The sequence below is a fragment of the Drosophila eugracilis genome, unplaced genomic scaffold (assembly GCF_018153835.1).
Source record: "Drosophila eugracilis isolate 14026-0451.02 unplaced genomic scaffold, ASM1815383v1 contig_1929, whole genome shotgun sequence".
NCBI lineage: Eukaryota > Metazoa > Arthropoda > Insecta > Diptera > Drosophilidae > Drosophila > Drosophila eugracilis.
In genome coordinates, this window is record NW_024572787.1 from 42,812 (window position 1) to 70,362 (window position 27,551).

A 27,551-nucleotide genomic window follows, 5' to 3' on the forward strand; every position below is an offset into this window, starting at 1 on the left:
AGCGTCGCATTCATGGAGCAAAATAAAGAGAAAATACGGCATATTTTACAGTACTACTACGATAAAGGCAAAAATGCATCTCAAGCCGCTAATAAAATTTGTGCAGTTTATGGACCCGATACAGTTTCCATATCCAAAGCACAACGATGGTATCAACATTTTCGTTCTGGTGTAGAGGTGGTCGAAGATGCGGCACGCTCCGGAAGGCCTGTCGTCGAAAATTGCTATAAAATGGCAGAATTGGTCGAATGAGACCAATGAGACCAATGAGACTGGGCATGAGTCATCAAACCGTTATAAACCATTTGAAGAAGATTGGAGTCACTAAGAAGCTCGATGTACGGGTGCCACACGAATTGACGCAAAAAAACATCTTTGACTGTATCGACGCATGCGAGTCGCTTCGTAATAGACACAAAATCGACCCGTTTTTGAAGAGTGACTGGCGATGAAAAGTGGGTCACCTACGATAACGTAAGTCGCAAGCGGTCGTGGTCGAAAAGCGGTGAAGCGGCCCAGACGGTGGCCAAGCCTGGATTGACGGCCAGGAAGGTTCTTTTGTGTGTTTGGTGGGATCCACTATGAGCAGCTCCCCTATGGCCAAACGCTCAATTCGGACTTGTACTGCCAAAAACTGGACCGCTTGAAGGCAGCACTCATGCAGAAGAGGCCATCTTTGATCAGCAGACGCCGAATTGTCTTCCACCAGGACAACGCCAGGCCACACACATCTTTAGTGACGCGCCAGAAGCTCCGGGAGCTCGGATGGCAGGTTCTTTTGCATCCACCGTATAGTTCGGATCTCGCACCAAGTGATTACCACCTGTTTCTGTCCATGGCGAACGCGCTTGGTAGTCTGAAGTTGGCCACAAGAGAGGCCTGTGAAAATTAGCTCTCCGAATTTTTTGCCAATAGGGAAGCCAGCTCCTATGAGAGGGGATTTATGAAGTTGGCATCTCGTTGGGAACGCGTCATCAAACAAAACGGCGCATATTTGACTTGAACCGCATTATTGTAACCAAATTTATGAACAATTGAAAATTCAATAAAAATACCGCAAGACTTTTTTGACAACCTAATATTACGTTTTAAATTCATTATTGTCATTACTGTTTGTATATTATTATCTGTGTGCCGTTTTAACATACTTACGATCTTTTATTTTAAATGTAGGTAAACCTTCAGTTAATTGGTCTGCAAGACTAGTGAAGCGGCATTGTTTAAGAAATGAGTGTTTCATTAATTTCTTAGCAGACCATCGAGACTTTGCGTTTTCATTTAAGCATAATTCTATGAATTGATAAAACTCATCTGAAAATGTTTTGTTTATGAACATCTTATGGGAATATAGTTCATTAGTTGGATTCAATAAAGTTGACCCTGAAAAAAATAATATAATAATGAAAATTATTTAAGTTGTAGCTGTGTTTAACGGCATTAAAAAATACTCTAATGTAGTGATCGTGCGGAATGAGAGGTTGTACTTGCTTGTTGTATAATTAAGACGATCCCGGTAGATTTAGTGAGGTTGGGTTAGGTCAGTCGCCATACGCAAGCGGATTGGCGTATCTAAGCTAACATCATTCGAAGATAGAGAGATCCCCATTACCGTGTACAGTTTGGCAGAGCTGTAACACGAGGAATATACATGTGTCGCTATCTTACTTTACCGGTACCACGGTTCTAGCGTGAAGAAGATGTCAAAATATCGGCAGGAGCGTATTCTCTAGGTTGTTTGGCGACGACTATTGGAGAAAGCTGGACTCCACGAAAGCTTCCGGTGCTGCCTCTGCTTGGAAAGTGGAGGTGGAGGCTCGCGAGAAGACATCGATCGCAAGCAATGAGGGCTTTAGGAGACCGCCCCAGCAAGGGGGCAATTGGAGATGCTACAATCAAGTCAAACTGGCAGTTGGACTGAGGGAAGGCATCCGAGCAAATGAAAGACCATCGCCATTTGCGGAGCTGTGTTAGAGCTGTGTCGACTATGATGGAGAATGACTACCGCCACGTATATTGCTGGTGGAACTGTACGAAGCTGGAAAGGAGGTGGATATGTACTCGCTGGAGAATGGACCGGCTGGACGGCGACGAGATACACCATCACCGAGGTGGAACAGATGGTCGAAGACTACTTCAAGATAGAGAATTACGGAGTGAAGGCGGCTCCAACGAACGCAGCCAGTGACGACGTGAGTGTACGAAGTTGGTCTTCGATACCAAACAGAAATATTATGGAAAGAGGATCATGTTGTGCTGCCACGTAGCTTTGATATGGCGTACAATCGAAGGTCCCATGGGATGACCCACTACCGGCTGAGATGTAAAATTATTTGGGCAGGTGACTGTCAAGACGCACGTGTTTGCCAATGCGAGGCAATCGGAATTTGCGGCAGCGATTTACTGGAGTATTACTTATGAGGACGGTGAAGTGCAAGTAAGACGAGGTGTTCACCAATGCGAACGATGACGAATTCACTCTTGACTACCACCCGCTAACGGCCTAAGTAATGAGTCGCTCTGGTTAAGAGGACAGACATTTCTTAAGGCCAGCAGGCAGCTTGCTAGCATCTGTAGCTGGCGACGATGCAGATTCAGAAGATGAAGAGGAGATGCCGAGTGAGTCTGTGCTCGATGGAGCGAGTGATACGTTTACATCGTTGCACAGAGTCTCAAGCTACATGCGATTTTTAGAACTACGGCCTGCGTCCTAAGGTTCAAGGATTCCGTGGACAATGAAATGAACTTGAGTGTAAGCCGTAGCTGAGTGTAAGCCAGCTGAGATTTTGTTGGTCCGCAGAGCGCAATGAGGACTGGAAGTCGCTAAGGGAAGTGAAATGTGGATAATGTGATGGCAATGGAGTCTTGCGAGAGTACGCAAAGAGGCCAGTTATCCTCTCCCACCGGCACAGCCTCACGAAGATGATTGTGCGCGATGCCCACGTGAGAATGGAGCACCAGAATGTGATGCTACGATTACGGATCCGGTGCAGGTTCTAGAGACTGCGCGGAGCTCTTCGATATGTGATTTCTGTATGCAGTCAGTGTAAGCTGTAGAGAGCGAGGCTGATGCCGCCTCGAAGAAGATTGTCTGGAGGCCAATGGTTGGCCGTTCAAAAATACGGGACTTTATTTTGGACCACTGTGGCCGTAGCCCACACCATAAGCGGTTGGTAGCCGTGTTTACGTGCCTCACGACCATGGCGATTAACTTGCAGTTAGTGCATGACCAGTCAACGGATTTTTGTATAATTGTGATCAGGAATTTCAGGCCCTGTTAAGAAAGGCATCACGAGGAACCATTTCACCATTTCTGGAAGGGGTGGGACTTGAGTACACGTCCACGCTAGCACATAGAGACAAGTGTTTTTTTCTCAGATTACTTAATCTGCTTCAAAATTTAAAATGTGTCCCTTCCCGTAGTGCATTATTGTTATTCGTTAGCATAAAATATTTATTGCGTTCACTGCCGAAGGTGTGATTACATTGCGCACTCCAAGTATGCAGGGTTCAAATCAGCCACCATCCGGAATGCTTTGGGTCGCTCGGACTCTGACTTACACTACTGTAATAGTGTCGTGAGGCCCAGAGGCAAATGTGATCGTTCATGCCGCAAACTTAAAATGGTTTTGCCTTGCTTTCTGCGCTGGATACCCAGTTCAGTGATCTACAATTCTCCTAAGCGCAAATATTGTTGCCATTATTGTCAGAGAAAACATGTTGAGTAACTGATAGTGACGTCACTGCCCATGTGAGGCCTTATAACCTACATTTTTTTATAAATAGAGAAATAATGTTCCGACTTAAAAATGATTTGATAAATCGATAGGTATTGACATAAATACACAGTTTCTTGCGATTTGTGGGCATTAGAGTGAGGCTCCCCATAAATACGTACTCTTAACCACAACTTTCTAGCTCTTATAGCTCAAAGCTACCGAGATTTTTGCATTTTCGTTTTTCCGGATTTTGTGCGCGTTAGAGTGGGCGTGGCTAGATGGGAAAAAACAATTCTCAATGGGGTCATCATAAAAGCTACAGTTCAAACATTCTATCACTTATAGATACAGAGATATTAGCTTTTCTACGAAATGCGAAGCTTTCGAGCTTAGTGGGCGTAACGCACACACAAACCGCTTTGCAGGATGCTGTAAACTTGCGCTGCGAAGGGACCTCAAGGATCTTCATGGTTAATCTCAACTTTGTATCTGTTATAGTTCCTGAGCTCTTAGCGTCCGTACGGATAGACGGACATGGCTCATTCGTCTTCGCTCATCATCCTGATAAAAAATATATATACTTTATAGTTTACTTTTACTGTTTTACACAATTTTAAAATATTAATTTTGCTAGTGGAAATTGAGAAGTCGGCACCTATTGCCAGAGGAAGCATGTTGTGTAATTGATAGTGACGTCACTGTCCATGTGAGGCCTTATAACCTTAATTTCTTTATAAATAGCGAAATAATGTTCTGATTCGAAAAATCTTTGGAAAATCGATAGATATTAACAGAAATAAGTTAAACAAGGTCAAACGAAGGCATTCATAATAATATTATAGACGCAACAGTTTTCCGCGGTTTGTGGGCGTTAGAGTAGGCGTGGCTTGTTTGGAAAAAAACAATTCGCATTGGGAGCATCAGAAAAACCTACATGCTTAATCCGAACTATCTCTTATAGTTACCGAGATATCAGCTTTTCTAGAAAATCCGAAAACCGTCTTTTGAGCCTTGTGGGCGTATGGGTGGGTTTGGTCGGATAATAGTATTACCATGAGATCCTTTGGCATCTCAAGATTGTACATTCTGAATTTTCTAGCTCTAATAGTTTCTGAGATCTCACCGGATTTAGTTTTTCGTGATTTGTGGGCGTGGAAGGGTGCTGAAATAAACTTACGCTGCGTAGGGACCTCAAGAATTTTCATACTTTATCTCACGGACATGGCTCAATCGACTTCGCTATTGATCCTGATCAAGAATATATATATATATCAGAAACGATTCCTTCTACCAGATATATTTTTTTCAATGAATTTAATATAGCCTTTTATTCTACTAGAATCAAGTATAAATATCTCTACGCCAAAAACGTGTCAAGATTCGTGTTCCTCCGATGGCTTTTGACGTTATATGTTCTACAGAAATCTGTCCGCAACATATATTTGTTTAAGAACATAACTGGAGACATAGAATTCATTTCCGCAAAATTCACATTCTCTAGGATACATTTCCTTTTCATATATTCCGCCAAAGTGCAATTTCTTGACGTATGAGCTGCATCTAACAGCCATTCAGTCTGTACGATTTCGACTTAGCAGATATTCTTTCGCTTCTGATAGTTACTTTGGCCTAAATAAATAGGTAGCTGATATCTTGGTCTGCGCATATCTGCATGCGATACACGGGTCATAAACCATATGCATCCAGCCGACGGACGTTTCTTCACACCATTTGGTAGATGTAATTGCTTATTTAGGATATTTTCCTGTAATCTGTTAATAAACCATGTTGTCCATTTGTATCTAGACTAGACCTAAGTAAATATCCTTGTAACCCCAAATCATGTATATAAATCCGGATCCATGCTCAATAAAATCAGTACGAAAAGAATTTTTGACGTATTCACTTCTCCGCAGCCCAATTGGTTCTGTACTTATTGCCTCTACTTATTGCGTCTAATGCCACTGGTTCTGTATTTGATGCACGCAAAAAAAACTTTTCAGCAAACCCGATTTCGGTAGAAATCCTACAGTTGGTGAACCCCGACTTTGAACCGCAACAATTGTTCAAATTGGGACTCCAATTTGAACCTGCATAATCGATCATAGTTTGATCAACCAAAGGTCAATTTGATAAAAAATTTGAACCGCAAATAATATCCATTTGATCCGCCTTCACGACGTCAATTACAGTCTTCAACGGTCAACTAGGCGTCAAAAAATGTGGTACTTGCAGACTAATCTTAATGGAGAGGCAGAGCGCCTAATTCGCCATTTATCACTAACGGAGGCAAATTATTCAACTGCGTGGAAAACACTTGAAGAACGCCTCAACAATAAATGAGTATTTAGTAATACCCTAATTCAAAAATTTTTGGATCATTCTATAATAACAAATGATTCCAAAACAATTAAATCGTTGCATTATAATGAGAAGGAACCATTATCTGCTCTCGATAATATCGGCATAGAGACAGACAAATGGGATCCACTTCTACTCTGTCTTTTAACAAAAAAGCTTAATCGACAAAACCACTTGTGCGTTCAAAATACAAGGCAAATTCAACCTTTAAACGAATTTTTAAACCTTTTTGAATAAAGGTTTCTCACGCTTGAAGCCATTGGATCATAAAAGGGAAGAAAACAAAATACATGTGCATCAGTTTGAGCTGAGACACAATATAACTGTTTCTTTTGTAAGAAACCAAATCACAGCATATATAAATGCAATGAAAGCCCCAGCAGAACGTCTCAACTGGGATCAAAAACAAAAATTATGTGTTAAATGTCTAAGCCAAAATCACCCGTCAAAGACATGCACAAAGAGAGATTGCTTTAAATGCAAAAAAAGCACAATACATTGTTGCATTTGGAAACGAAACCAGACCTCTCGGATAGTAACACGGCCGCATCTGCGAGTGGAAAGCAATCCAGCTATATTCTCCTGGTGACCGCCAGGACAAAACAAAAGGCAGAATTCAGAGCCCTGCTTGACTCTGGATCCCAAATTAATGTCATTTCCGAAAGAGCAATTAAAATGCTCTCACTGAAAACCACGAATTCGATGATGAAAATAAATGGCATTGACGGAAAATCTCAGACTTCCAAGGCAAGGATCAACGTTCAGCTAAAGTCAACACAAGGCGATTTTAATTTTCGGCTTGAAGCAATGGTTTTGCCCCACATAGTCGCAGATCAACTAACGTATACACAGTTCACATTCGACCGCCAAAGCCATCGGTTGTGTTCTTCCGCGATACGTTCACGCAGTGCAGCAGCCAAGCGCAAGCGAATTCAATAACCAGAACAAAACCGTAAAAAAGTCCAGTTAGATTTCGAGCGCTGCAGTGATGATCTCTGAAAGTTTAAGACATTTTTTAGATCGTTGACCCCAAAATGTTCGAAACGCCTCCCGACATTTGGAAAAAACATCCCACCGATGGTGTGTACCTAGTCGCCTCTAGTGCAGATCACATTGTTAAGTCGCTATCCTACATCTCGCTTTTTATCATAAAAAAAACAATCGACAACGCAATCCATGGTGAAGTCACCAGTTGCAAAAAAAACAAAGGATGGCAATCTCCTAATAAAAACAAAAAAACAAACTACAGGCAGAAAAGCTAATGAAGCTCGACCAAATGCCCTCAAACATTCCCTACCATAACATAAAAATCATAATAACTGAACACCGGAGCCTCAATTTTACCAAAGGTGTTATCTATTCAAACGACCTGAGAGGAATCGATGAGACTGAAATCCTCCAAAACTTAAAATCACAAAAAGTGGAAGCTGTTGAAAAGATTTACAAATTGATTCCTGGTAAACTATTTGAGAAGACAAAAGAAAACGAAAACGGCCTAATTAAAATTACATTCAAACTGAGCAATCTCCCGGACTTCTTGTATATTGGCTACGAGAGAGTTCAAGTGCGCCCATACATCCCCCCTCCAATGCGCTGCAATAACTGTCAACGCTTCGGACATACCGCTAAGTTATGCAAGAACGCCGCAACTTGCGCCAAATGTGGGCTCCCTGCCCACATCGACAACTCATCCATCGAAATCTGCCGCAATGAGCCCAATTGCATCAACTGTACTTCTAACAGTCTGCCCGATACAACACACCACTCCCGCTTCAAATCTTGTTCTGTCTTCCTATCGAACAAGGAAGTCCAGGCCATCAAAACTCTACAAAAAGTAGACACCAGGGCTGCCTGGTCAATCTACAACAAGCGGAGCACCAGGGTGCTCTATACTCCTCGACTGCAAAATCCAACGGAACCACTACACTTCAACACTCTCTTCAGCCAACAACTAGAACACCTGTAAGCTACAAATCAAACTTCACAGACCAACCCACCGTGACGAGCATGCCCCCAGACGACCCCATGTCATCTGGATCAGAAACACCGACCACCTCCCAGGCCGACCCCACTGCAAAGAAAGTTAAACTATTACCCTTAAACTCATCTAACAGAACAAAACGTCTTTTGAAACAAGAACAAAGCTCAGTCCTTACAAGATCAAAATTGAAATCCCTTTCCTCTATTGAGCGCAATCCCCAAAACACATAATATAAATCAATTTTACCTCTAAGTTATTCACATCAAATAAATATTTATGTTAAGAATTATTCAATGGAACATACATGGCTATAGAAACAACTACACAGAACTTCAAATGTAAATTAAATCCCAGAATCCACACATTTTAGCCCTTCAAGAAACCCACATATCAAACCTAATACAAATTCAATATAATTTCTGCATACATCTCACCTTCCAAATCATTCAATACCAATAACCTCGAAAATACCTTTGCTTCGCACAATCTGCACACACTTGTCCTAGGTGACTTTAACAGCTGTCACCCCTACTGGGGTTCGCCTAAACAAAATGCCAGAGGGAAAATAATAGCGGACTACCTAGACAAATCAGACTTCATGCCCCTTAACGAAAAATCCCCTACCCACTTCTCCACCCACAACACCTTCACTCACATCGACCTATCCTTCGCATCATCACCATTAGCACCCGAAATCCATTGGGAAGTGTTGGACGACCTATATGGCAGTGACCACTTCCCTATTCTTTTATCCTTGTTTAACAACCCATCCTCTCCCTCCTTCTTATCCAAACCTTCCTTCAAACTAAGATCCGCAGACTGGGAACTCTTTAAAGAAAAATCCCTCCTCCTCAACACGTCAACCCATCCCAGCCGCAATGTCAACCGCGAAGCAGCACTAATAAAAAAAATAATCACTCAAAGTGCCCATTTCTCAATTCCCCACAACACGACTTTCCCCCTCCATCGCACAGTTCCTTGGTGGAACAAGAAACTAACTCTTCTTAAACGGGACAAATCCATAAAATGAAGAACCCTGAAAAGAGAAGTTACTTCCTTCAACACCATCGAATACAAAAAAGCAAACGCAAAACTCAAAAGAGCCGTCAGAATAGCCAAAAGAGCTTCTATCCATAGTTTTACTACGGATATCAATCAATTTTCTGACCCCACAAAAACGTGGGCAAACATCAAACGACTTTGCGGCATGCACCCACAAAAACATATTCACTGCATTTGCAACCCCATGGAAATTACCGAGCAAACTGAAATCGCAAACACATTCGGTAAAACCTAGTCAGAGCAAGCAGATGATAATAACTTTTCACCCCAATTCCGCCTCAATAAACAACTCCTGAATACAGTCCCCACATGCCAACCTTCGAACCCAGCCCTAGAAATTGAAACAAACATCTCCTATTTAGAATTCTTATCCGCACTGAGCTCCGTAAGAGGCAACACCCCAGGCCTCGACCGAATTTCCTACTCCATGATCAAAAACCTTCCCATCCCAGTAAAACTTGGAATTGTCAACTACTTACACAACATCCTCTCCTCCCACATCCCCCAATCACTTAAACTTAGCCTCGTCCTTCCCATATTTAAACCCAACAAACCCAAAACTGAACTCTCCTCGTATAGACCCATTTCCCTGAACCCGTGCCTATCTAAAGTTCTTGACAAAATTGTGGCCAAGAGGTTGTGGTGGTTCGTTTTAATTAATTCGGATTCAAAAGAGGCAAATCTGTACTAGACAGTCTACTCTACGTAGACCACCTAGCTTCCAGATCTATTGCTCTCAAAAAGCATCTGTCAATTCTATCGCTCGACTTTACTAAAGCCTTCGATAGAATTGGTGGATTGGCACTTAGGCCCAAAAATCACCAGCTTCGTCAAGAACTTTATGACTAACAGGGAAATCATCGTCAAGTCTGGGAAATGTCTCTCAAACATATTCCCGCTTTACAATGGTATCCCACAAAGCTTACCCATTTCCGTAATCCTATTCCTAATTGCCTACAATTCCCTCTCCAACATCCTATCTATCCCTAAACAAATTAAGTTCTGGGCCTACGCTGACGACTTCCACCTCCTTATTCAACACAACAAGCGTAAAAATCCTACATCCCACCTCTCATCCCTTTTTAATCGCATTGACGAATGGTGCCTCCAATCGGGCTCCATTCTCTCTGTAGAACTCTGTGTCAACTCATCCACATCTGCCGCAAACATAACTGCAAGGCCAATATAATCTCAGGCGGCACCATTATTCCGAGCACCAATACCCCCCAAATTTTAGGCCTTACTATTAACCACATATACAACTGGTCCTGTCACATCAACAAACTGAAATCTGACCTCACAAAACCACTTGGAATTGTCAAGCACCTCTCCTCCCTCAAGTACAACACTAATACAGCAACTCTTGTCCAAATTGTCAAATCCCTTATAGTGACCAAAATTGACTTCTGCCTCCCCATTTATGGTCGCGCACCCAAATCCCAGCCTAACCGCCTAAAATCTTCCCTTAACTCCGCAATAAGATCAGCCCTGGGTGCATTCCGCTCTACGCCAACCAACAACTTACTGGCTGAGTCGGGCATCAATACCATCGAACACAAAAGAGACTTCCTTACCGGCAAGCTCTCCATAACCCTCTCCCTGTCTAAGGACACCCCCCTAAAAACTTTCACAAAACCCCAAAAACGAAACTATAGATATCCCAGTACCATAACCTAATCCTAAAAATCTGTTACTCCCATTCTATCCCAACCCTCCCAATAAAAAAGTTACCCTCCAAAAAATTCAACATGCTCAACATCATCAAAGCCACAGACACCTCCCTCTCCAAATATAATAAAAACACTACTCCCCCAATCGTTTTCCAACAACTCTTCCACTCCCTCAAATCATCCTATCCTAATCACAACTTCATCTTCACAGATGGCTCCAAAGCCAATGGTATAACCACCTACAGCATTACAACCGAGCGCGAAACCATAAAAACAGGCCTCCTACCTATCTTCTCCTCGGTACTATCGAGCGAGATTATAGCCATCCAGGAAGCCATAGTCATCTGCGCCAAGCTGCCAGGCAAGCATGCCATCTGTACAGACTCCCTTTCCTCAGTTACCGCGATCCTTAACCACGATAACCATTCTCACTATCCAACCCTAGCTCGCAATATGATCACCCAACACTTCCCAAAAATCAAACTAATCTGGATCCCCAGTCACATGGGCATTGCAGGTAACGAAAAAGCTGACTTTGCAGCAAAACATGCTGCCAAATTCCCCTTAATCTACACCCCTAACCTAAGCCCCCGTGATGCATCCCATTTCTTAAAATCTCTCCTACATGCAAAACAAACACAACTGCGTACGTCCGTTTGAAATCAAGAAATACTCAAGTTATCAACGTCTACCCAGCCCCTCAAAATCTCCCTCCTAAACAGAAGAGAACAAATCATCATCACCCGCCTCAGACTAGGACACTCATTCTTAACAAACACCCACTACCTCGACAGAACTAGGAACAACGTGTGCCCATTATGCAACATCTCCCAGATTGACATCCACCACATTATATGCTCCTGCCCCTCCCTTTCCACGCAAAGATCCTTATTCCTCAATAATCCTGATCCCATCAGCACCATAGCTAACCTCACAGATACAAACTCTTTAAACATCCTCAAATTCCTAAACAACTCCCATATCACCTCCCAAATCTAACTAAATCAAAGTTTTTGTAAATAAAATGTAAATAGTAATCCCTAGTAATATCTTGTATATACTCATAAGCCAAACATTCACAAGCCATATTCTAACTTAAGCCGAGCTGAAGGCCCTAGCTGCTATTGCTCCTAGCCATTTGTTAGCTCTTAGTTTTAACTAATTGTTAGCCTTAGATAAATAAATAAAAAATAAAACTAACGTATACAATTTCAAATGATAATTGGAAAATACCAAAAAATATAATGTTGGCTAATCCTCAATTTGGAAAGCCTGGAAAAATTGATATTCTTCTTGAAGCCGAGCATTACTTCAATATAATGCGAGCCGAGTGCATGAGCTTAAAGAATGGATGCCAAAAGCAACAGAATACCAAACTTGGTTGGATTGTAGCCGGGAAAATTTCGGTGAGAGCACCTTCATCATCAGTATGAGCTGTACTTAAGGAAGAAGAAAAGGTTGATGAGCAACTCGCTAAATTCTGGGAATTGAATAATTTTCAACCAGAGTCAAAATGCTTTTCACCAATGGAGAAACAGTGTGAAGATCACTTCCTTCAGAACGTTCAGAAGGCTCAGGACTATAGACTGATTGTTAAGTTACCCTTTTTGGAGCGTACTTCAGCGCTGGTGGAGAGTTGTGACATTGCCACGAGACGGTTTCTATAATTGGAGAAACGGTTGCAAAAGGGTCAGGCAATAAAGCAAGGATACATAGATTTTATGAAGGAGTATGAAACTCTTGGGCATATGAAGAAAGTACCTAATATACATCTCACGAAGTTCCACAACTTTATACCGCATCATTGTGTTCTCAAACCCGATAGTAAGACAACAAAATTAAGAGTTGTTTTTGACGCATCTGCAGTGACATCTTCCGGGAAAACTTGTAACGATTTAATGCACAAAGGTCCTACAGTGCAAAACAATTTAATGTCAATACTGCTTCGATTTAGAATGCATAAATATGTATTCACTGCTGACATTGAAAAAATGTACAGGCAGATTTGGAAAAATCCAAGTGATCAACAATATCAAATGATCGTCTGGAGAAATGATCCGGCAGAGAGGCTTAAGTTTTATCGGTTGAAAACCGTCACTTATGGCACTAATCTGCACCATATCTGGCTTGGAGTATTTAGCAAGCAAGGAAATGCAGAAATATTCTATAGGATCGTCTGCTCTTAAAAATGATTTTTATGTCGACGACAGTATCACCGGAGCTGATACAATATCAGAGGCCCTTCAAATTAAAAAGGAACATTATCACATACTATTAAGTTCCGGATTTAAATTAAGAAAATGGTGCGCAAATAGTAACCATCTTCTTCAAGGACTGGATAAAAAAAAATTATTCCTACAGTACAATTTGAAGATGCTGTCTATGAGGACTGCAGCATTAAAACCTTGGGAATCACTTGGAATCCTACGATTGATAAACTCTGTGGAAAAATACAAACGGTGAACACAGACAAAATACCAAGACGCACTGTGGTTTCAGAAATATTCAAAATATTCGATCCACTCGGACTATTTTCTCCAGTAGTTATAAAGGCCAAAATATTCATGCAAGGCTTAAGAAAAGAGAAATTTGAATATAATGAAGAATTGCCAACGCAATTACAATCGGAATCGAAGGAATTCCAGGAAATGACTTTAAAATTCCCCGTCATGTGTTTGATGGAAAGATGCCGGTATCAAAGGAAATACATACGTTCGTCGACGCTTCAGAAAAAGCGTATGCCACAGCTATTTATCTTCGTGCAATTCACAAGGATAAACGAGTAACTGTAACGGAAAGCAATGCTGCAGAGCATCAAGAGAAATAAGTGGTTCCAAGTTCAGTCTTTGGTTCTATGGTGCACTCTTTTTGCATGGTCAATCCTCAAAATGGCCATTACCATTTGTTGCAAAATCAGAACGCAATTCAATGCCCCAGGAAAACCCAGGAAAACCCAGAAATGCTGCAGAGCATCAAGAGAAATAAGTGGTTCCAAGTTCGCCAACTTCAGTCTTTGGTTCTATGGTGCACTCTTTTTGCATGGCCAATCCTCAAAATGGTCATTACCATTTGTTGCAAAATCAGAACGCCATCCAATGCCCCAGGAAAACCCAGAAATTTTGGTAGCAACCACGCAAAGTCAGAATTGGCTTAATGGTATTAATCACGGGAATTCATTCGATAAATTACTTAGAATACATACATCATGCGGTTCAAAAGGAAACACATCAGACCCAACGACAATGGTGAAATTTGAAGAGTTGGACCAATCTCGAAAGATTCAGCACAATAATTTTAGCGCTGAAATCAAACAATTAAGGAAATCCCGGGAAGTCGGATGAGGCAGTAGTCTTAGCGCCCTTTTTGGGATCAGGATGATCTCATTCGAGTTGGAGGCAGATTGGAAGCATCTGAGCTTTCATTCGATGCAAAACATCCTATACTATTGCCATCTAATGATCCAATAGTCAAATTAATATTTGAAAAAATCTACAAGGAAAATATGCGTTGTCGAGCACAAACCCTAATAGCCACATCAAGGCAAAGATATTGGGCAATAAAGGCAAAAACACTAAAATGTGTCAAATGCACAAGAGCTAAACCAAAGTTAATGGAACATATAATGGGACAGTTACCACCCTTAAGAGTCACACAAGCTCGACTGTTTCTTAATTCTGGAGTTGACTATTGTGGACCATTTAAGATTTACTATAAAATTCGTGGAAATAATCCACATACTGCCTACATAGCAATTTTTTGTTGCTTTGTGACCAAGACAGTGCATTTGGAATTAGTCAGCGATTTAACCACAGAAGCATTCTTGGCAGCACTTCGTTGATTCATAAGTCGTCGCGGGAAATGTCAGACTTTACGCTACGATAACGCTACGAATTTTGTTGGAGCAAGGAATAAGCGTCAAGAATTGGAAGAAGCTTTCTTCTCCGAAAAGGCCAAGAAGTCTATAAAGGAGACATGCAATAATAAAGGAGTCAATTTTAAGTTTATCCCACCAAGAGCACCGCATTTTGGAGGACTTTGGGAAGCGGCGGTAAAATCGGCAAAACATTTAATGCTAAAGAATGTTTCTACAGCGGATCTGACCTATGAAGAATTAGAAACTGTGATAGTGGAACTAGAAGCTATCATGAATTCAAGACCATTGGCTCCGATATCGAGCGATCCAAATGATGTGACGGCACTTACCCCTGGTCACTGTCTAATTGGAGAACCATTAACCGCACAAGCAGATAGTGAGCCATCTCAGCAACCACAATAATTGAGACAGAGATGGCAATCCGTCTCCAAGTTAAAGCATGCGTTTTGGACTCAGCTGATTATCTCCAACAACTTCAGCATCGTCAGAAATGGAGAAGATCCTCGGCAAACGTAAAGGAAGGAGCATTAGTGTTGATAAAGGAAGACAATACTCCAGTTATGCAATGGCCATTGGGACGAATAATTAAGACAATTCATGGCAAAGATAATTTTGTCAGAGTTGTAGAAGTCAAAACGAGTAAAGGAATATTTAAACGAGATAATCAACAGATCGCCCTACTATTCTCAGAGGAGGAACCTGTTTATAAGCATCCAGCTGCAGTAGAGGAAGATGAGAATACACCTGATGAGAGGCAGGCGAAAAGGCCGAAGAAATCAACAATGCCTTCACTAACAATGTCGTTAATAGTTGTTTCTTTTATTACCTTTAGTAGCAGCACAATCGATTAACGTTACTCAATTTGCATCGAAACCTGGAATATTATTTGAAAGGATTGGAAAGAGTCAACTTGCGAAAACGGGTTGGATTTTAATTGTCTACTATACCTTTCAATGGGCACAAAAAAAATTGGTCACTTGTTCAAGCAGTTTCAAACAAAGACTTTTAAAAAAATAAGGAGGAAAAAAAAAAAAATATAAAAAAAAAATTAAAAAAAGAAAAATAAATGTTGCTGATAAAATGGGAAACGATAAGCTAAGGGGCATTTTGTTAAAAAACAAACATTTTAATTGACTCTACATTTCGAGGAGGAGATCCGAATTCCAAGCGTTTAAAAAGGATAGAGCTGAAACAACTGGTACCGAAAGTAGATTTAATAAATTTTCTAGTACATTACATAATCGACTCAACTCTCTCTAATAGCCTCCAGTTTGCAAAGAATGCAAACCGAGATCATAAAAAATCACTGGATTTTTACAACAAGATCCACACTAACATTATCTGCAGTGTGTTTAGACGGAACCTCCAATATAAATTTAAAAGGTTCAGGATTAATGGTTGCAAAACCTGGATGCACCATTTCAAATTCCTTAATGACAATTACAAGTCAAGACATATTGGAAACCACATTACGTACTTCGTATGCTCACTTTGGAGAAGGAGAACTCACGGAGAATTAAATACATAATTCAACCAAATCTACCTCTACTCTACAAGTGTGATTGAAGACCCGAACCTTAAATACAATGTTATCGAACATGGATCAGCTGGTGGTTGGATGACTTCAACTTACCCCCAGGTAGCATGGTCCATAGATAAATAACACTACAGCTTTAACACCTACATATGTCACATCATGATTTTACCATAAATAAATAACACTACAGCTTTAACACCTATGTCACATCATGACTTTTGTACTATGCGCACTTATCGAAACCCTATTGTACTTATATACAGCACCAAGGCATACATAATTTATATGTATGAATACACTGTGACACTTTGTTGCTCATATTGTCGTTCATATTGCTCCAAAATAAATATCACTACAAACTTTATTTCATTTGTGTTTTACACTACAAACGACAAGACCAAATATATGGCATCAATATTCTCACCACAGTTTACCGATGGCTTGTTAGACATGTCACTGGCTCAAATCAGTCATATAGGGGAATTCATTAGGTCGTTTGCTCGATCTATGCTTCCTCTCTGATACGGACGCCGTATCCATATCCAGAGCTTCACCTCTAACACACCCTGAAGATCCTTATCATCCCACATTAGATCTTGTGATCGATACGGGACTATGTACTAAGCCTAAGAACAATTACTCTGATAAGAAAATTTGATATTTCTTAAAGCTAATTTAAAAAAAAATAATAACTATATTTCAGAGTTTAACTGGTCCGATTGATACGCATGTACCGATATGTCAACTGCTTTAGATAATCGCTTTGTTCCGTTGCGGTATCCGGCTATGGCAGATAAGCCCCTTCAGTATACAAGGTTCCTTTAAAACTTTTCAAAGACTCAATAAAAAATACCTAAGAACTGGTAACAATGAGAGTTATGTGCATTAGATGTTAGCTCGGTCTAACTTTACCGTGCATAACACTCAGTGTTCTAAGAACTACTTAACTCGATGTAAGAACATTACACTAAGCATAAATCTGATACCTTTCCGTCTTTGCTATCGTTTGGAAAATCTACTGCAAGTACGGATCAGGAAATTCCGATCTATTTGCTCAGTTTTCTCAAACTCCCCTTTGTTAACACAGTCTTAGGCTTATTATCTCCCCCGGTCCAATCTTATCTCCCGACTCACCTTGTCCTATGGTGGAATCATAAAGGATCTCCAGAACGGGAAACCAGCCTTTTTGCCAGGTCCAGATGGGCTACAGGGTTGTGTACTTAGGTACTGCACGTCTACTCTGGTCAAACCTGCTCTAAAACTTTTTAACCTTATTTTGGAAACGTCCACGTTTTCCAATATCCCTTTCACAAGAAGAGAAAAACAGTCGGATGCTGAAAATTATAAAGGTATAATAAAACTTTTCAAAAAATTCTCGTGCCTCACTTGCAGCACCAGTGCGTATCATATGTGTGTCATATCTTCATGCCAGCTTGGCTTTATGAAAAAACAAGAGGAAACGCTATAGTCGAGTGCCGCGACTATAAGATACCCGTTACTGTTTTACAAAATTTTAAAATATTATTTTGCTAGTGGAAATTCACAATGCGCCACCTATTGTCAGAGGAAGTATGTTGAGTATGCTTATAGTGACGTCACTGCCCATGTGAGGCCTTATAACCTTAATTTCTTTATAAATAGCGAAATAATGTTTCAATTTGAAAAATCTTTGGTAAATCGATAGATATTAACAGAAATAAGTTACACAAGGTCAAACGAAGGCATTCATAATAATATTATAGACGCCACAGTTTTCCGCGGTTTGTAGGTGCTAGAGTGGGCGTGGTCGGATGCAACTTTGTGGCAAGTTGCAAAGGCATCTCTTTAATACGTGTTCCTAAGCAAAATTGTGTAGCTTTTATAGTTTTCAAGATTTTTGCATTTTTGGTTTTTCGGGTTTTGTGGGCGTTAGAGTGGGCGTGGCTTGATCGGAAAAAAACAATTCGCATTGGGAGCATCATGAAAACCTACTTGCCTAATCCGAACTTTCTATCACTTATAGTTACCGAGATATCAGCTTTTCTAGAAAATCCGAAAACGGTCTTTTGAGCCTTGTGGGCGTATGGGTAGGTGTGGCCGGATAGTAGAACCACTTTAAGATGCGCTAGCATCTAAAGATTATACTTTCTGAATTTCAACTTTCTAGCTCCAATAGTTCCTGAGATTTCAGCAATTTTAGTTTTTTGCGATTTGTGGGCGTTAGAGTGGGCGTGGCAAGATGCTGTAATAAACTTGCGCTGTCCCGGGACCTCAAGAATCTTCATGGTTAATCTCAACTTTGTATCTGTTGTAGTTCCTGAGATCTCAGCGTTCATACGGACGGACGGACGGACGGACGGACGGACAGACGGACATGGCTCAATCGACTTCGCTATTGATCCTGATCAAGAATATATATACTTTATAGGGTCGCAAACGCTTCCTTCTATCTGTTACATACTTTTCAACGAATCTAGTATACCCTTTTACTCTACGAGTACCGGGTATAATAACCACAAACAATCTCCTGCAACATCCTTCGTTTTCACTGGTTTCCAAAATAAACTCAAGACGGATGTCATTTAAACAAACTACAGAAAAGCATTTGACTCCGTAAATCAGACTTCTGATATTCTGGGTTGGATTCGCAGTTACCTCTCTGGTTGAATCCAACGAAATCTTTTTAAAAATTCAGTGTCTGCCTTGGCCAACGATTCTTGCGAGGTCATTCAGTGGAGCCATCTTGGTCCGTTTACTTTTTACAATATTCATTCCTCAGCTTGTCACTTATACCCTACCTTGGCATCTTACTCGATGCAAAACATAAGTTTTACGACCATATTTCGTCTACGGTTAATAAATCTAAAGGTTTCTTTAAAAGGTGGTCAAAGAAATTAAATGACCCCTATGTTACCAAACTCTTTTCATCTCTTTAGTTAGTTTAGTTTAGTTAGATAACAGTCTATCCGGTCCAGCTTCCACCATCTAAAGACCAAATTCCACGCCAACTCAAGAATACACGATGACTTGGAACTATCGGGTCCCCGGGACGGCGTCTACTGAAAAGGAGGAGTAGTTAACACACCCAGTTCCCAAATTGGGAAACTGCCGAGTTGTGGGCCGCATCCGGTCACAAACACGCGGAATAGTGAAACCGCCGACTCCCCACTCCGGGGACAATAACCCGGAGCCCGGCCAGAACACCTGCACAGCGAGTGATCGTCAGTAACCGGAAACCCAATGCTGACCCGGCAATTTGGAACAGCGCTGCGACCAGAAAAAGGATTCTAGCTTCAGCCGGATCAGACCATTAAGTTAGTCTAAGATCGTACTCCCCAGCCATAGCTGTGTAATAAATAATAATTGTAACATTGCTTATATTATCCTTTACCTTAACAGGTTTAGGTAATATAAAGGGAGAAAATATAATAAACCCAATCTATTATTAATGGTTCCTTGCCCTAATGGGCTTGAGTGAAAGTGTAAGTAATAGTACAAAGGTCGATATAAAATAACTGACGCCCAACGTGATCGACTCACACGATACGCAGTTCTAATGCATTTACATAAGTAATTGCAATCGGAAATAATTAATTAAAATAAAAACAATTAATTAAACAATTAATTAAAACAAAAGTGCAGTGCATCAAATTGGCAGGATAAAATACGCCAAGAAAAAATTCACGAACTTCGCAAGTGAAAATAAAACCAAGAACGGGAACAATAAAAACTCCCCTCACCCCTTCAAGAGAAGAGAGGAAAAGTTCACGAGCTTTGCAAGTGGGTAGAAAACCAAGTAAAACCAAAAACGGGAACTTAATAAATCCCGTCACCCCTTCAAGAGAAGAGAAGAAACAAAAAGAGAGAGACGTTACACCTGCACCGAGAGAGGGGCGACGGCAACAGCGACGGCAGCAGCAGCCACGACAGCAGCAGTGACGTAAGCAGCAGCGACGGCGACGGCAACAGCAGCAACAACAACAATTAAATATATTAATAAATAAAGAAAATAAATCCGCCGCTATTTAACCGTGGGAACATAATTAATTCCCTTTTTCGCAATTTTTTATAAATATCATTATTTATTTCTCTCAAAATCTCACGAATAAATTCAAATTTTTGATATTTAATTATAAAAGAAGACGATAATTATTAAACAAGCTCATATTTTAATTTGCAAAAAAAAACTTCAACAAAATTTTCTTACTGTTTTGAAAAAATATAAAAAATAATTAATAAATATTTAGCTTAATAAAATTCTGACTGCGCATGGATTACTATTTTTTAAAAATAAAGCAACAAACAACAGCCATCTAAAATATAATAAACCCAATCTATTATTAATGGATCCTTGCCCTAACGGGCTTGAGTGAAAGTAAATGCCGTTACTCGTAGTGTAAAAGGGTATATTAGATTCGTTGAAAAGTATGTAACAGGTAGAAGGAAGCGTTTCCGACCCTATAAAGAATGTATATTCTTGATCAGAATGAATATCGAAGACGATTGAGCCATGTTCGTCTGTCTGTCCTTATGAACGCTGAGATCTCAGGAACTATAAGAGATACAAAGATTAACCATGAGGTTCCTACCACGCCCACAAATCGCGAAAAACTTAAATCGCTGAAATCTCAGGAACTATTAGAGCTAGAAAATTGAAATTCTGAATGTATAAATAATCTTTAGATGCCATCGCATCTTATAGTAGTACAACCACCCACTCGCCGACAAGGCTCAAAAGACGATTTTCGCATTTTCTAGAAAAGCTATTCTCAGTAACTATGAGAGATAGAAAATTCGAATTAAGCATGTAGGTTTTTATGATGCTCCAAATGCAAATTAATTTTTTCCCATCTAGCCACGCTCACCCTAACGCCCACAAAACCCGGAAAATCAAAAATGCAAATATCTCGGGACATCCGGCCACGCCCACTCTTACGCCCACAAAACGTGAACAACTTTGACGTCTATAATATTATTATGAATGCCTTCGTATGACATATAACATATTTTTGTCAATATCTATCGATTTCCCAAAGATTTTTCAAATCGGATCATTATTTTGCTATTTATGAAGAAAGTTAAGTTATAAGGCCTCACATGGGCAGTGACGTCACTATCAGTTACTCAACATTCTTTTTCCGATAATAGGTGGCGCTTGGGGATTTTTAACTAACAAACTGAATATTTTAAAATTGTGTAAAACAGTAACGTGTATCTTATAGTCGCGGCACTCGACTATAGCGTTTCGTCTTGTTTTTTAAGTAAAGCAACGACTCCATGTACCGAATTAACGAAGAAGTCGAGTCAGATGACGAAGTTATAGCAGAGTATAGGAAGCTTTCAAAAGAAGAAAGACAGAGAGCTCAGCAGTTACAAGAAACTGAGACATATTTGAAACCATGTACTAGTAGAGGTGCATTAATTCGACCTGGTTCCCTTAACGCCACAAACAAAGAAACAAAACAACAGCCACTTAAAATGTAGGCAGAAAATATTGCGAGCATGGAGGCCGCCATAGTTGGCGCACTCCAAAAACAACAAGAGCTATTTGATAGGAAAGTAGCCGCAGTTATGGGGGAGTTAAGCCAATGATAGCACCCCACAAATTCATACAGTTCTAGAAATTGAATTAAAACCAGAAATACAATACAAAGAGCCCCTTGATATGGTCAAGTCGGTTCCAGAATTTGACGGTAGGCAGGAAAATTATATCTCCTGGTGGCAAGCCGCCACCGCGGCCATTAAAGTATTCGAACCGTATGACGATAGTAGTCGACACTACCAAGACATCGGCATTTAAAAAAATAAAGTAAGAGGACCAGCGGCTGCAGTGTTACTCTCTTTTAACACAGTATTTAATTTTTATGCCATACTAGCACGTCTAGAATTCACGTACGCAGAAAAAACTCCGGCGCACGTTATTAATAAGAATTAAGTTTGTCAAGACAGGGGGAGCTACCACTACTATGACGTACTATGACGAGATAAAACGAGAGCTAACGCTTTTGACAAACAAGACAATTATGACACACGACGCAACCACAGCTGCCATCTTAAATGAGCATATCTTGTCTAAAAAATCTTTAAAAATAGTCGTTTTTACGGCACAACCGCGTGACTTGCCATCAGCATTAGCAATAGCACAAGAAGCTGAATCGAGTAACGAAAGAAGCGTTTTTGCGGCCACTTTCGCCCGACACACTGAGGAGAAAGCATACAAGCCGAACAACCACCGACAAGCAGGTTGGAAAAATTCCCAGACCCATCTAATTAGTTTCCTTAAGCTAGACTCCCGACCCTTTTTTATATTTTTTCATATACTTTATATTCATCTACATTAAATACATTATATAAAATACATTATATTATGGGCACTAATTGCTGTTAGGACGGCCGCGACCGTGAAAGTGAATGACTACACGAACGCGGACTATATCCCATAGAGGAGAGTGACATTGTAGTCTGGGAATCTTTCGGATACCTACAACATGCAACGAACATGACGACCTAGGAGGACTTTGCTGACCAGACGGAAGCGCTAACGAGAACACAGACTACCGGTTATAGCAGCATCAACACATTCGCAAGTTGGTAGCCACCCTTAGAATCCACCATAAGCCTGCAACGTATTTGCTGGTACACCCGACATTAATTTAAACAGTGCAGCTAATAAAAACAGATGAAATCAAACAGAATTAAATATCAAATCAAGAACGTTTGAATGAACTTTCGAGCGCAATTAATCAAATTCAAAAATTCGAGACAAATAGAGAAACACATCTTTAAGAAATCATTTTGGCTAAAAATAGAATCGTCATCACAGGCTTGACCCTAGCAAAATTAAGTATTGTAAGTTCTAATAGCTCCGACATTGGCGAATTTAAAGAAAAGCAACCTATTAACATTCGTTTGATAGAAATTTTGGAAACATCTAGTATAAGCGTTTTTCAAAATTCCGATATCATTTTTTTTTTTTTTTAATTCCCCAATCCTAAGCTCGTTTGTAAGAAGTTAACAGTCTATCCGGTCCAGCTTCCACCATCTAAAGACCAAAGTCCACGCCAACTCAAGAATACACGATGACTTGGAACCATCGGGTTCCCGGGACGGCGACCACTTAAAAGGAGGAGAAGTTAACACACCCAGTTCCCAAATTTGGAAACTGCCGAGTTGTGGGCCGCATCCGGTGGCCAACACAGGGAATAGGGAAACCGCCGATCGTATCGAATACACACTGTACCAATGCCAACATTGTGCTACTGTGTTTTGTGTAAACACAAATTGGCCGACAGAAATATGATCGGACCAAACGCGCCACAGAGCCCCTTACGTGGGAAGTGCAAGTGTCAGCATTTTCTCATAGCTTGACAACTCACATATATAACATGTGCATATGGATCTCTCTCGCGCTCTCGTCTTATGTGTGAGCATAAAATATTCTTATAGACATAGCAGCTGCTGCCGCTCTGCTGATGTTTTTATAGGCAGCGCAGCGCGAGCTCTTAGCTTTAAGAATATATTCATATCAAAACATTCAATAAAATATAGTCAAACGGAACACGTTTTGTCACTGGAACAATTACTTGGCGACCATGACAGTCCTGTCGTGGTCACCAGACAATAAGGCCCTACATTTTATTACACCGGGGACAATCATCCGGAGCCCGGCCAGAAGTGGCCAACACGCGTAATAAGGAAACCGCCAACTCTGCACTCTGGGGGCAATCACCCAGAGCCCGGCCAGAAGTGGCCAACACACGTATTAAAGAAACTGGCGACTCAGCACTCTGGTTTGAATTGAACGCGCTGTATAATGTCTATGTTGGTCCTGCTGTCGTTTCCCCATAGCTTTGGAGTCATATGTCCAGATTGGCTTGAGAGTTCTAAAGCAAAACCTTGTAGTCCAGACGCAGGGTCGAACGAGCGTTAAGAATCCACTGGAGGCTGTTGGCTTTTAGTTTTAGATGTACTTTCTTGCATTCTAAGTGTCTACGTTACATCATTGACTTGGGGAATCTTACTTAAAATTGCCGTGTCGTCAGCGAACGTAGATGTTGTTAGCTGCTCGTACGTGAGAATATCCGCTGTGTATAAGAGGAACAGAGTAGGCCCTAACGCGCTTCCTTGTGGGATTCCAGCTTTGATAGAGTAGTCGCCGGATGTTGCTGTATTGCTCCTTACTGCGAAGGTTCTGTTATATTGATACGACTCAAGAAGCTTGTGAGTGTAACCAGGCAAGTGTGTGCATGAGACCATCTAGCCATACTCGATCAAAGGCTTGGCATACATCGAGGAATATTGCGCTGCAGCATTCCCGATGCTCAAAGGCTGTGCAAATTTCTGATGTTATTCTTTTAACGTGTTCAATTGTTCCATGGTTTTGACGAAAGCCAATTGATGAGCAGAGATAACACTGTCTGCTCCTAGATATGGTCTTATGAGAGATAGAAGGCATTTTTCGAACAACTTAGAGAGACACGATAATAAACTAATTGGTCTGTAAGATGACGAAATTGTGTGGTCTTTTCCGGACTTCCGTATCATAATAATAATAGATTTCTTCCGAGTGTCATGACCATTGAAGACCTTACAAATAACCTCAATGGCCGAGTTTGGGAGTTCAATAACCCTTTTTGGGGTTATTTGATCACTGCCAGGGGTCTTTTCGGTTTCAGTTCCCCTATGACTTTTGCGATCTCCTGTCGCTGAAACAATGGTGGTAGGGAAATAGATTCAGATACGATTTGTGGTAGGACAAAAGAACCAGTGGCAGGGTTCGTCTGGAAGACGTTTCTGAGATGTAAGGCAAAATTTTCGGCTGTACCCTCGTATCTGCGGACCCAGCTGCCATATGAATTTCTTATAAGAGTGACTGTTTCGATTGTGGAAATCAGATTTGGGTGAGCCCTCCACAGAGGATGTTTTTGTACTGGTTGGCGAATTTTTTTAATATACCGCAGCTGTGCATCTTCTCTTGCTTGCTTTAGAGTTCGATTTAGCGTGCGAGTGGCTTTCTTAAGACGTCATTTTAATGATGGCTCTTTTCTAGGACTAGCCGTTTAATTTACAGATTAGTTTTGAAGTGGTGGTCCCTGTCTTGTGGTGTTGAGATAGTAGCTGCCTCCACGAATACTCTTTGAAGAGCATCGGTAGAGCAGTCGATGTCCGCTTCAAAGTTGAATTGGTTTAATTTAATGTGTGAGTCAGCCTGTGCGACGTCAGCCTGTGATGGTGATCTGTACTTATTGCGCTTTGAAGAAGAGCTATTTGCACTGGCGAATGGACTGACGACAGGTCCGAAAGCGCTTTGGCGCTTATTATATTGCAGGGAATGTTTTTTGCAGTATGTGGGCTGCCAGGGGAAACGAAGTCTAATTTGTTGTTCGGTTTTATGATGGCATTGTATAATTGCCTTCCTTTGGGAGTCACAAGCGTTGATCCCTACTGCGTGTGTTTGGCATTATAGTCGCCAGCAGCTTAAAAGCTTTCGCCATGTATTGTCCTTCAGAAATAGAAAAGCGAGCTGTACAGTAGACAGCTGCTATGGTGAGGTTTCCGTTGCCTGACTGCATTTTGATAGACGTGGCTTGCAAGTAATTAGTTGCAAAACTTTGGTGGAGGTGGTGCTTGATGCGTTCCCTTATTGGGATGCAGGTTCCCCCATGGGCGGAAATTCATCTGGATTATCTGTGCGGTAGAAAGTGTAGCCTCTTATTTGGAAGTTGATGACGCGTTGCAGTCACATTACGCATGCGGTCCTTTATCTCCTTGTTGATCGGACAGCCCCTGTAGTTTGCCGAGTGCTTACCTTGGCAGTTAACGAATTTTTTCTTATTGAGGTTTTCGTTATTGGCAGGGCAGTTAGCCAAATTTTGGAAGTCTCAACAAGCTACACAGACTGTTCGAATTGAAGAGTATGCCCTGGTGTGTCCAAACTCCTGACAGCTTGTGCATTTTACTGGGCCGCTTCTTTTATGTGGCTCTTCCACGTTAATTCTTCGGTGCAGTACGTATTGCAGATTATAGATGAGGTGCACTCCATTTTTCTTCAGGACTCTGGTGTCTGGCTCGAGCTCGACCCTGAAGGGTAGTTGCAGCTTTTTTTTTCCTATTTACAATGTTACTGACGTTTTTTGCAGAGAACCCTTTTCCTTAAAAGCATCGACAACTTCAAAGCGGTTACGTCGGGCTGGATTCCTTTTAGTACCACTTGCTGGCCTTTGCTGCGTTTTAGTTGGTAGCTTCCTCCAGGTATTTGGATACAGCTCGGAATTGTTCTTCAGATTTGGTCTGAAGTTTGGTTTCATGGATATCCCTTTGTGTGACCGAAACAATATGAAAGTTTCCGTCCCCGGTCGACGCAAAACTTTTGTTTAGCAGGGCGTTCGAGATTTTCTCCCAAATGTAAATTGGAGGAGGATTAGGTTTCGGTTGGGTCTCCTGAGCCTGTTCTGGTTCATTTTTTGCTAGGAGGGCAAATCTATTGCTGTTAGATCTGCCGGGTAATTTATTTTCAATTTGGACACGGTTTATTTTTGACTTGTTACCGACCGCGGTATTCTGGGCTTACCCTTGATATGAAAGTACCGATCTAGTCCGGTCTGTATAGCCGGACCCGCTTGGTGAATTTTGATTTGGTTTTATTTGTTTTCGTAGCTGTAGCAGTGGTTGTTGTTGGTCCAGCTTGCAATGAGAGATTCGGCTGGAGAGCCGACGGCGACGTATAAGCAGTTGTTGTCGTAATTTCAGAAACGGTAGTTACCGATGGTACCGTGGAAGAGATTGGGAAGGGCATTGTGAGCTCCAAGACTGAGTAACGGCAACGCTGTTTGGGGTGAGTAGTGGCGACAGAGACATTAAAGACATTGCACTATTTTCTGGCTCCGGAGAGACATACGAAAAGTACGCGTTGTTCCGAGCAACAGAGAGTCGGCGCTCGACTTGTTGCTGTTGTTGACTTTCGCGGCTTTGTCCCATTATTTACCGGGTGCACTAATTATTGGCTTGGTTTTATTTGATTTGGATAATAAATTTGCAGGATATAAATACCCTTGCACTTCTGACTCGCAGCTCGCTAGCGAGCAATCCTCTAATGTATTCGATGAAAAAATTGTAACAAAGGCAGGTAGCGTCCATCGGTTCGTCCGTCTGATCGTTCTTGTTCTTGAGAAGACTACGCAGCGGCGGGAGTTTAAAGGCACAAAAAACTGAAATCGCTAAGGGCTTGGAAACTATAATGCAGATTAAGCATTCACATTCTTGCCACGCCCAGCCATACGCCTACAAAGCGAACAAAAAAGGAGAAACGCTATAGTCGAGTGCCGCAACTATAAGATACCCGTTACTGTTTTACACAATTTTAAAATATTAA

At 41.1% G+C, this 27,551-nt stretch overlaps 1 protein-coding gene across 2 annotated transcripts in view; it reads right to left on the bottom strand.

The window, feature by feature from the left end:
* Nucleotides 1-27,551, bottom strand: part of LOC108117450 (putative serine/threonine-protein kinase STE20-like) — a 60,036-nt gene that overhangs the window by 19,005 nt on the left and 13,480 nt on the right. The window contains exon 3 of one of the 2 annotated variants that reach the window (XM_041817821.1): nucleotides 1,153-1,380. The exons of the other annotated variant lie outside the window; for it this stretch is intronic. Within the exon in view, the coding sequence (XP_041673755.1) occupies nucleotides 1,153-1,380 (228 nt within the window). The remainder of the gene's footprint in view (nucleotides 1-1,152; nucleotides 1,381-27,551) is intronic. 2 annotated transcript variants of the gene reach the window in all.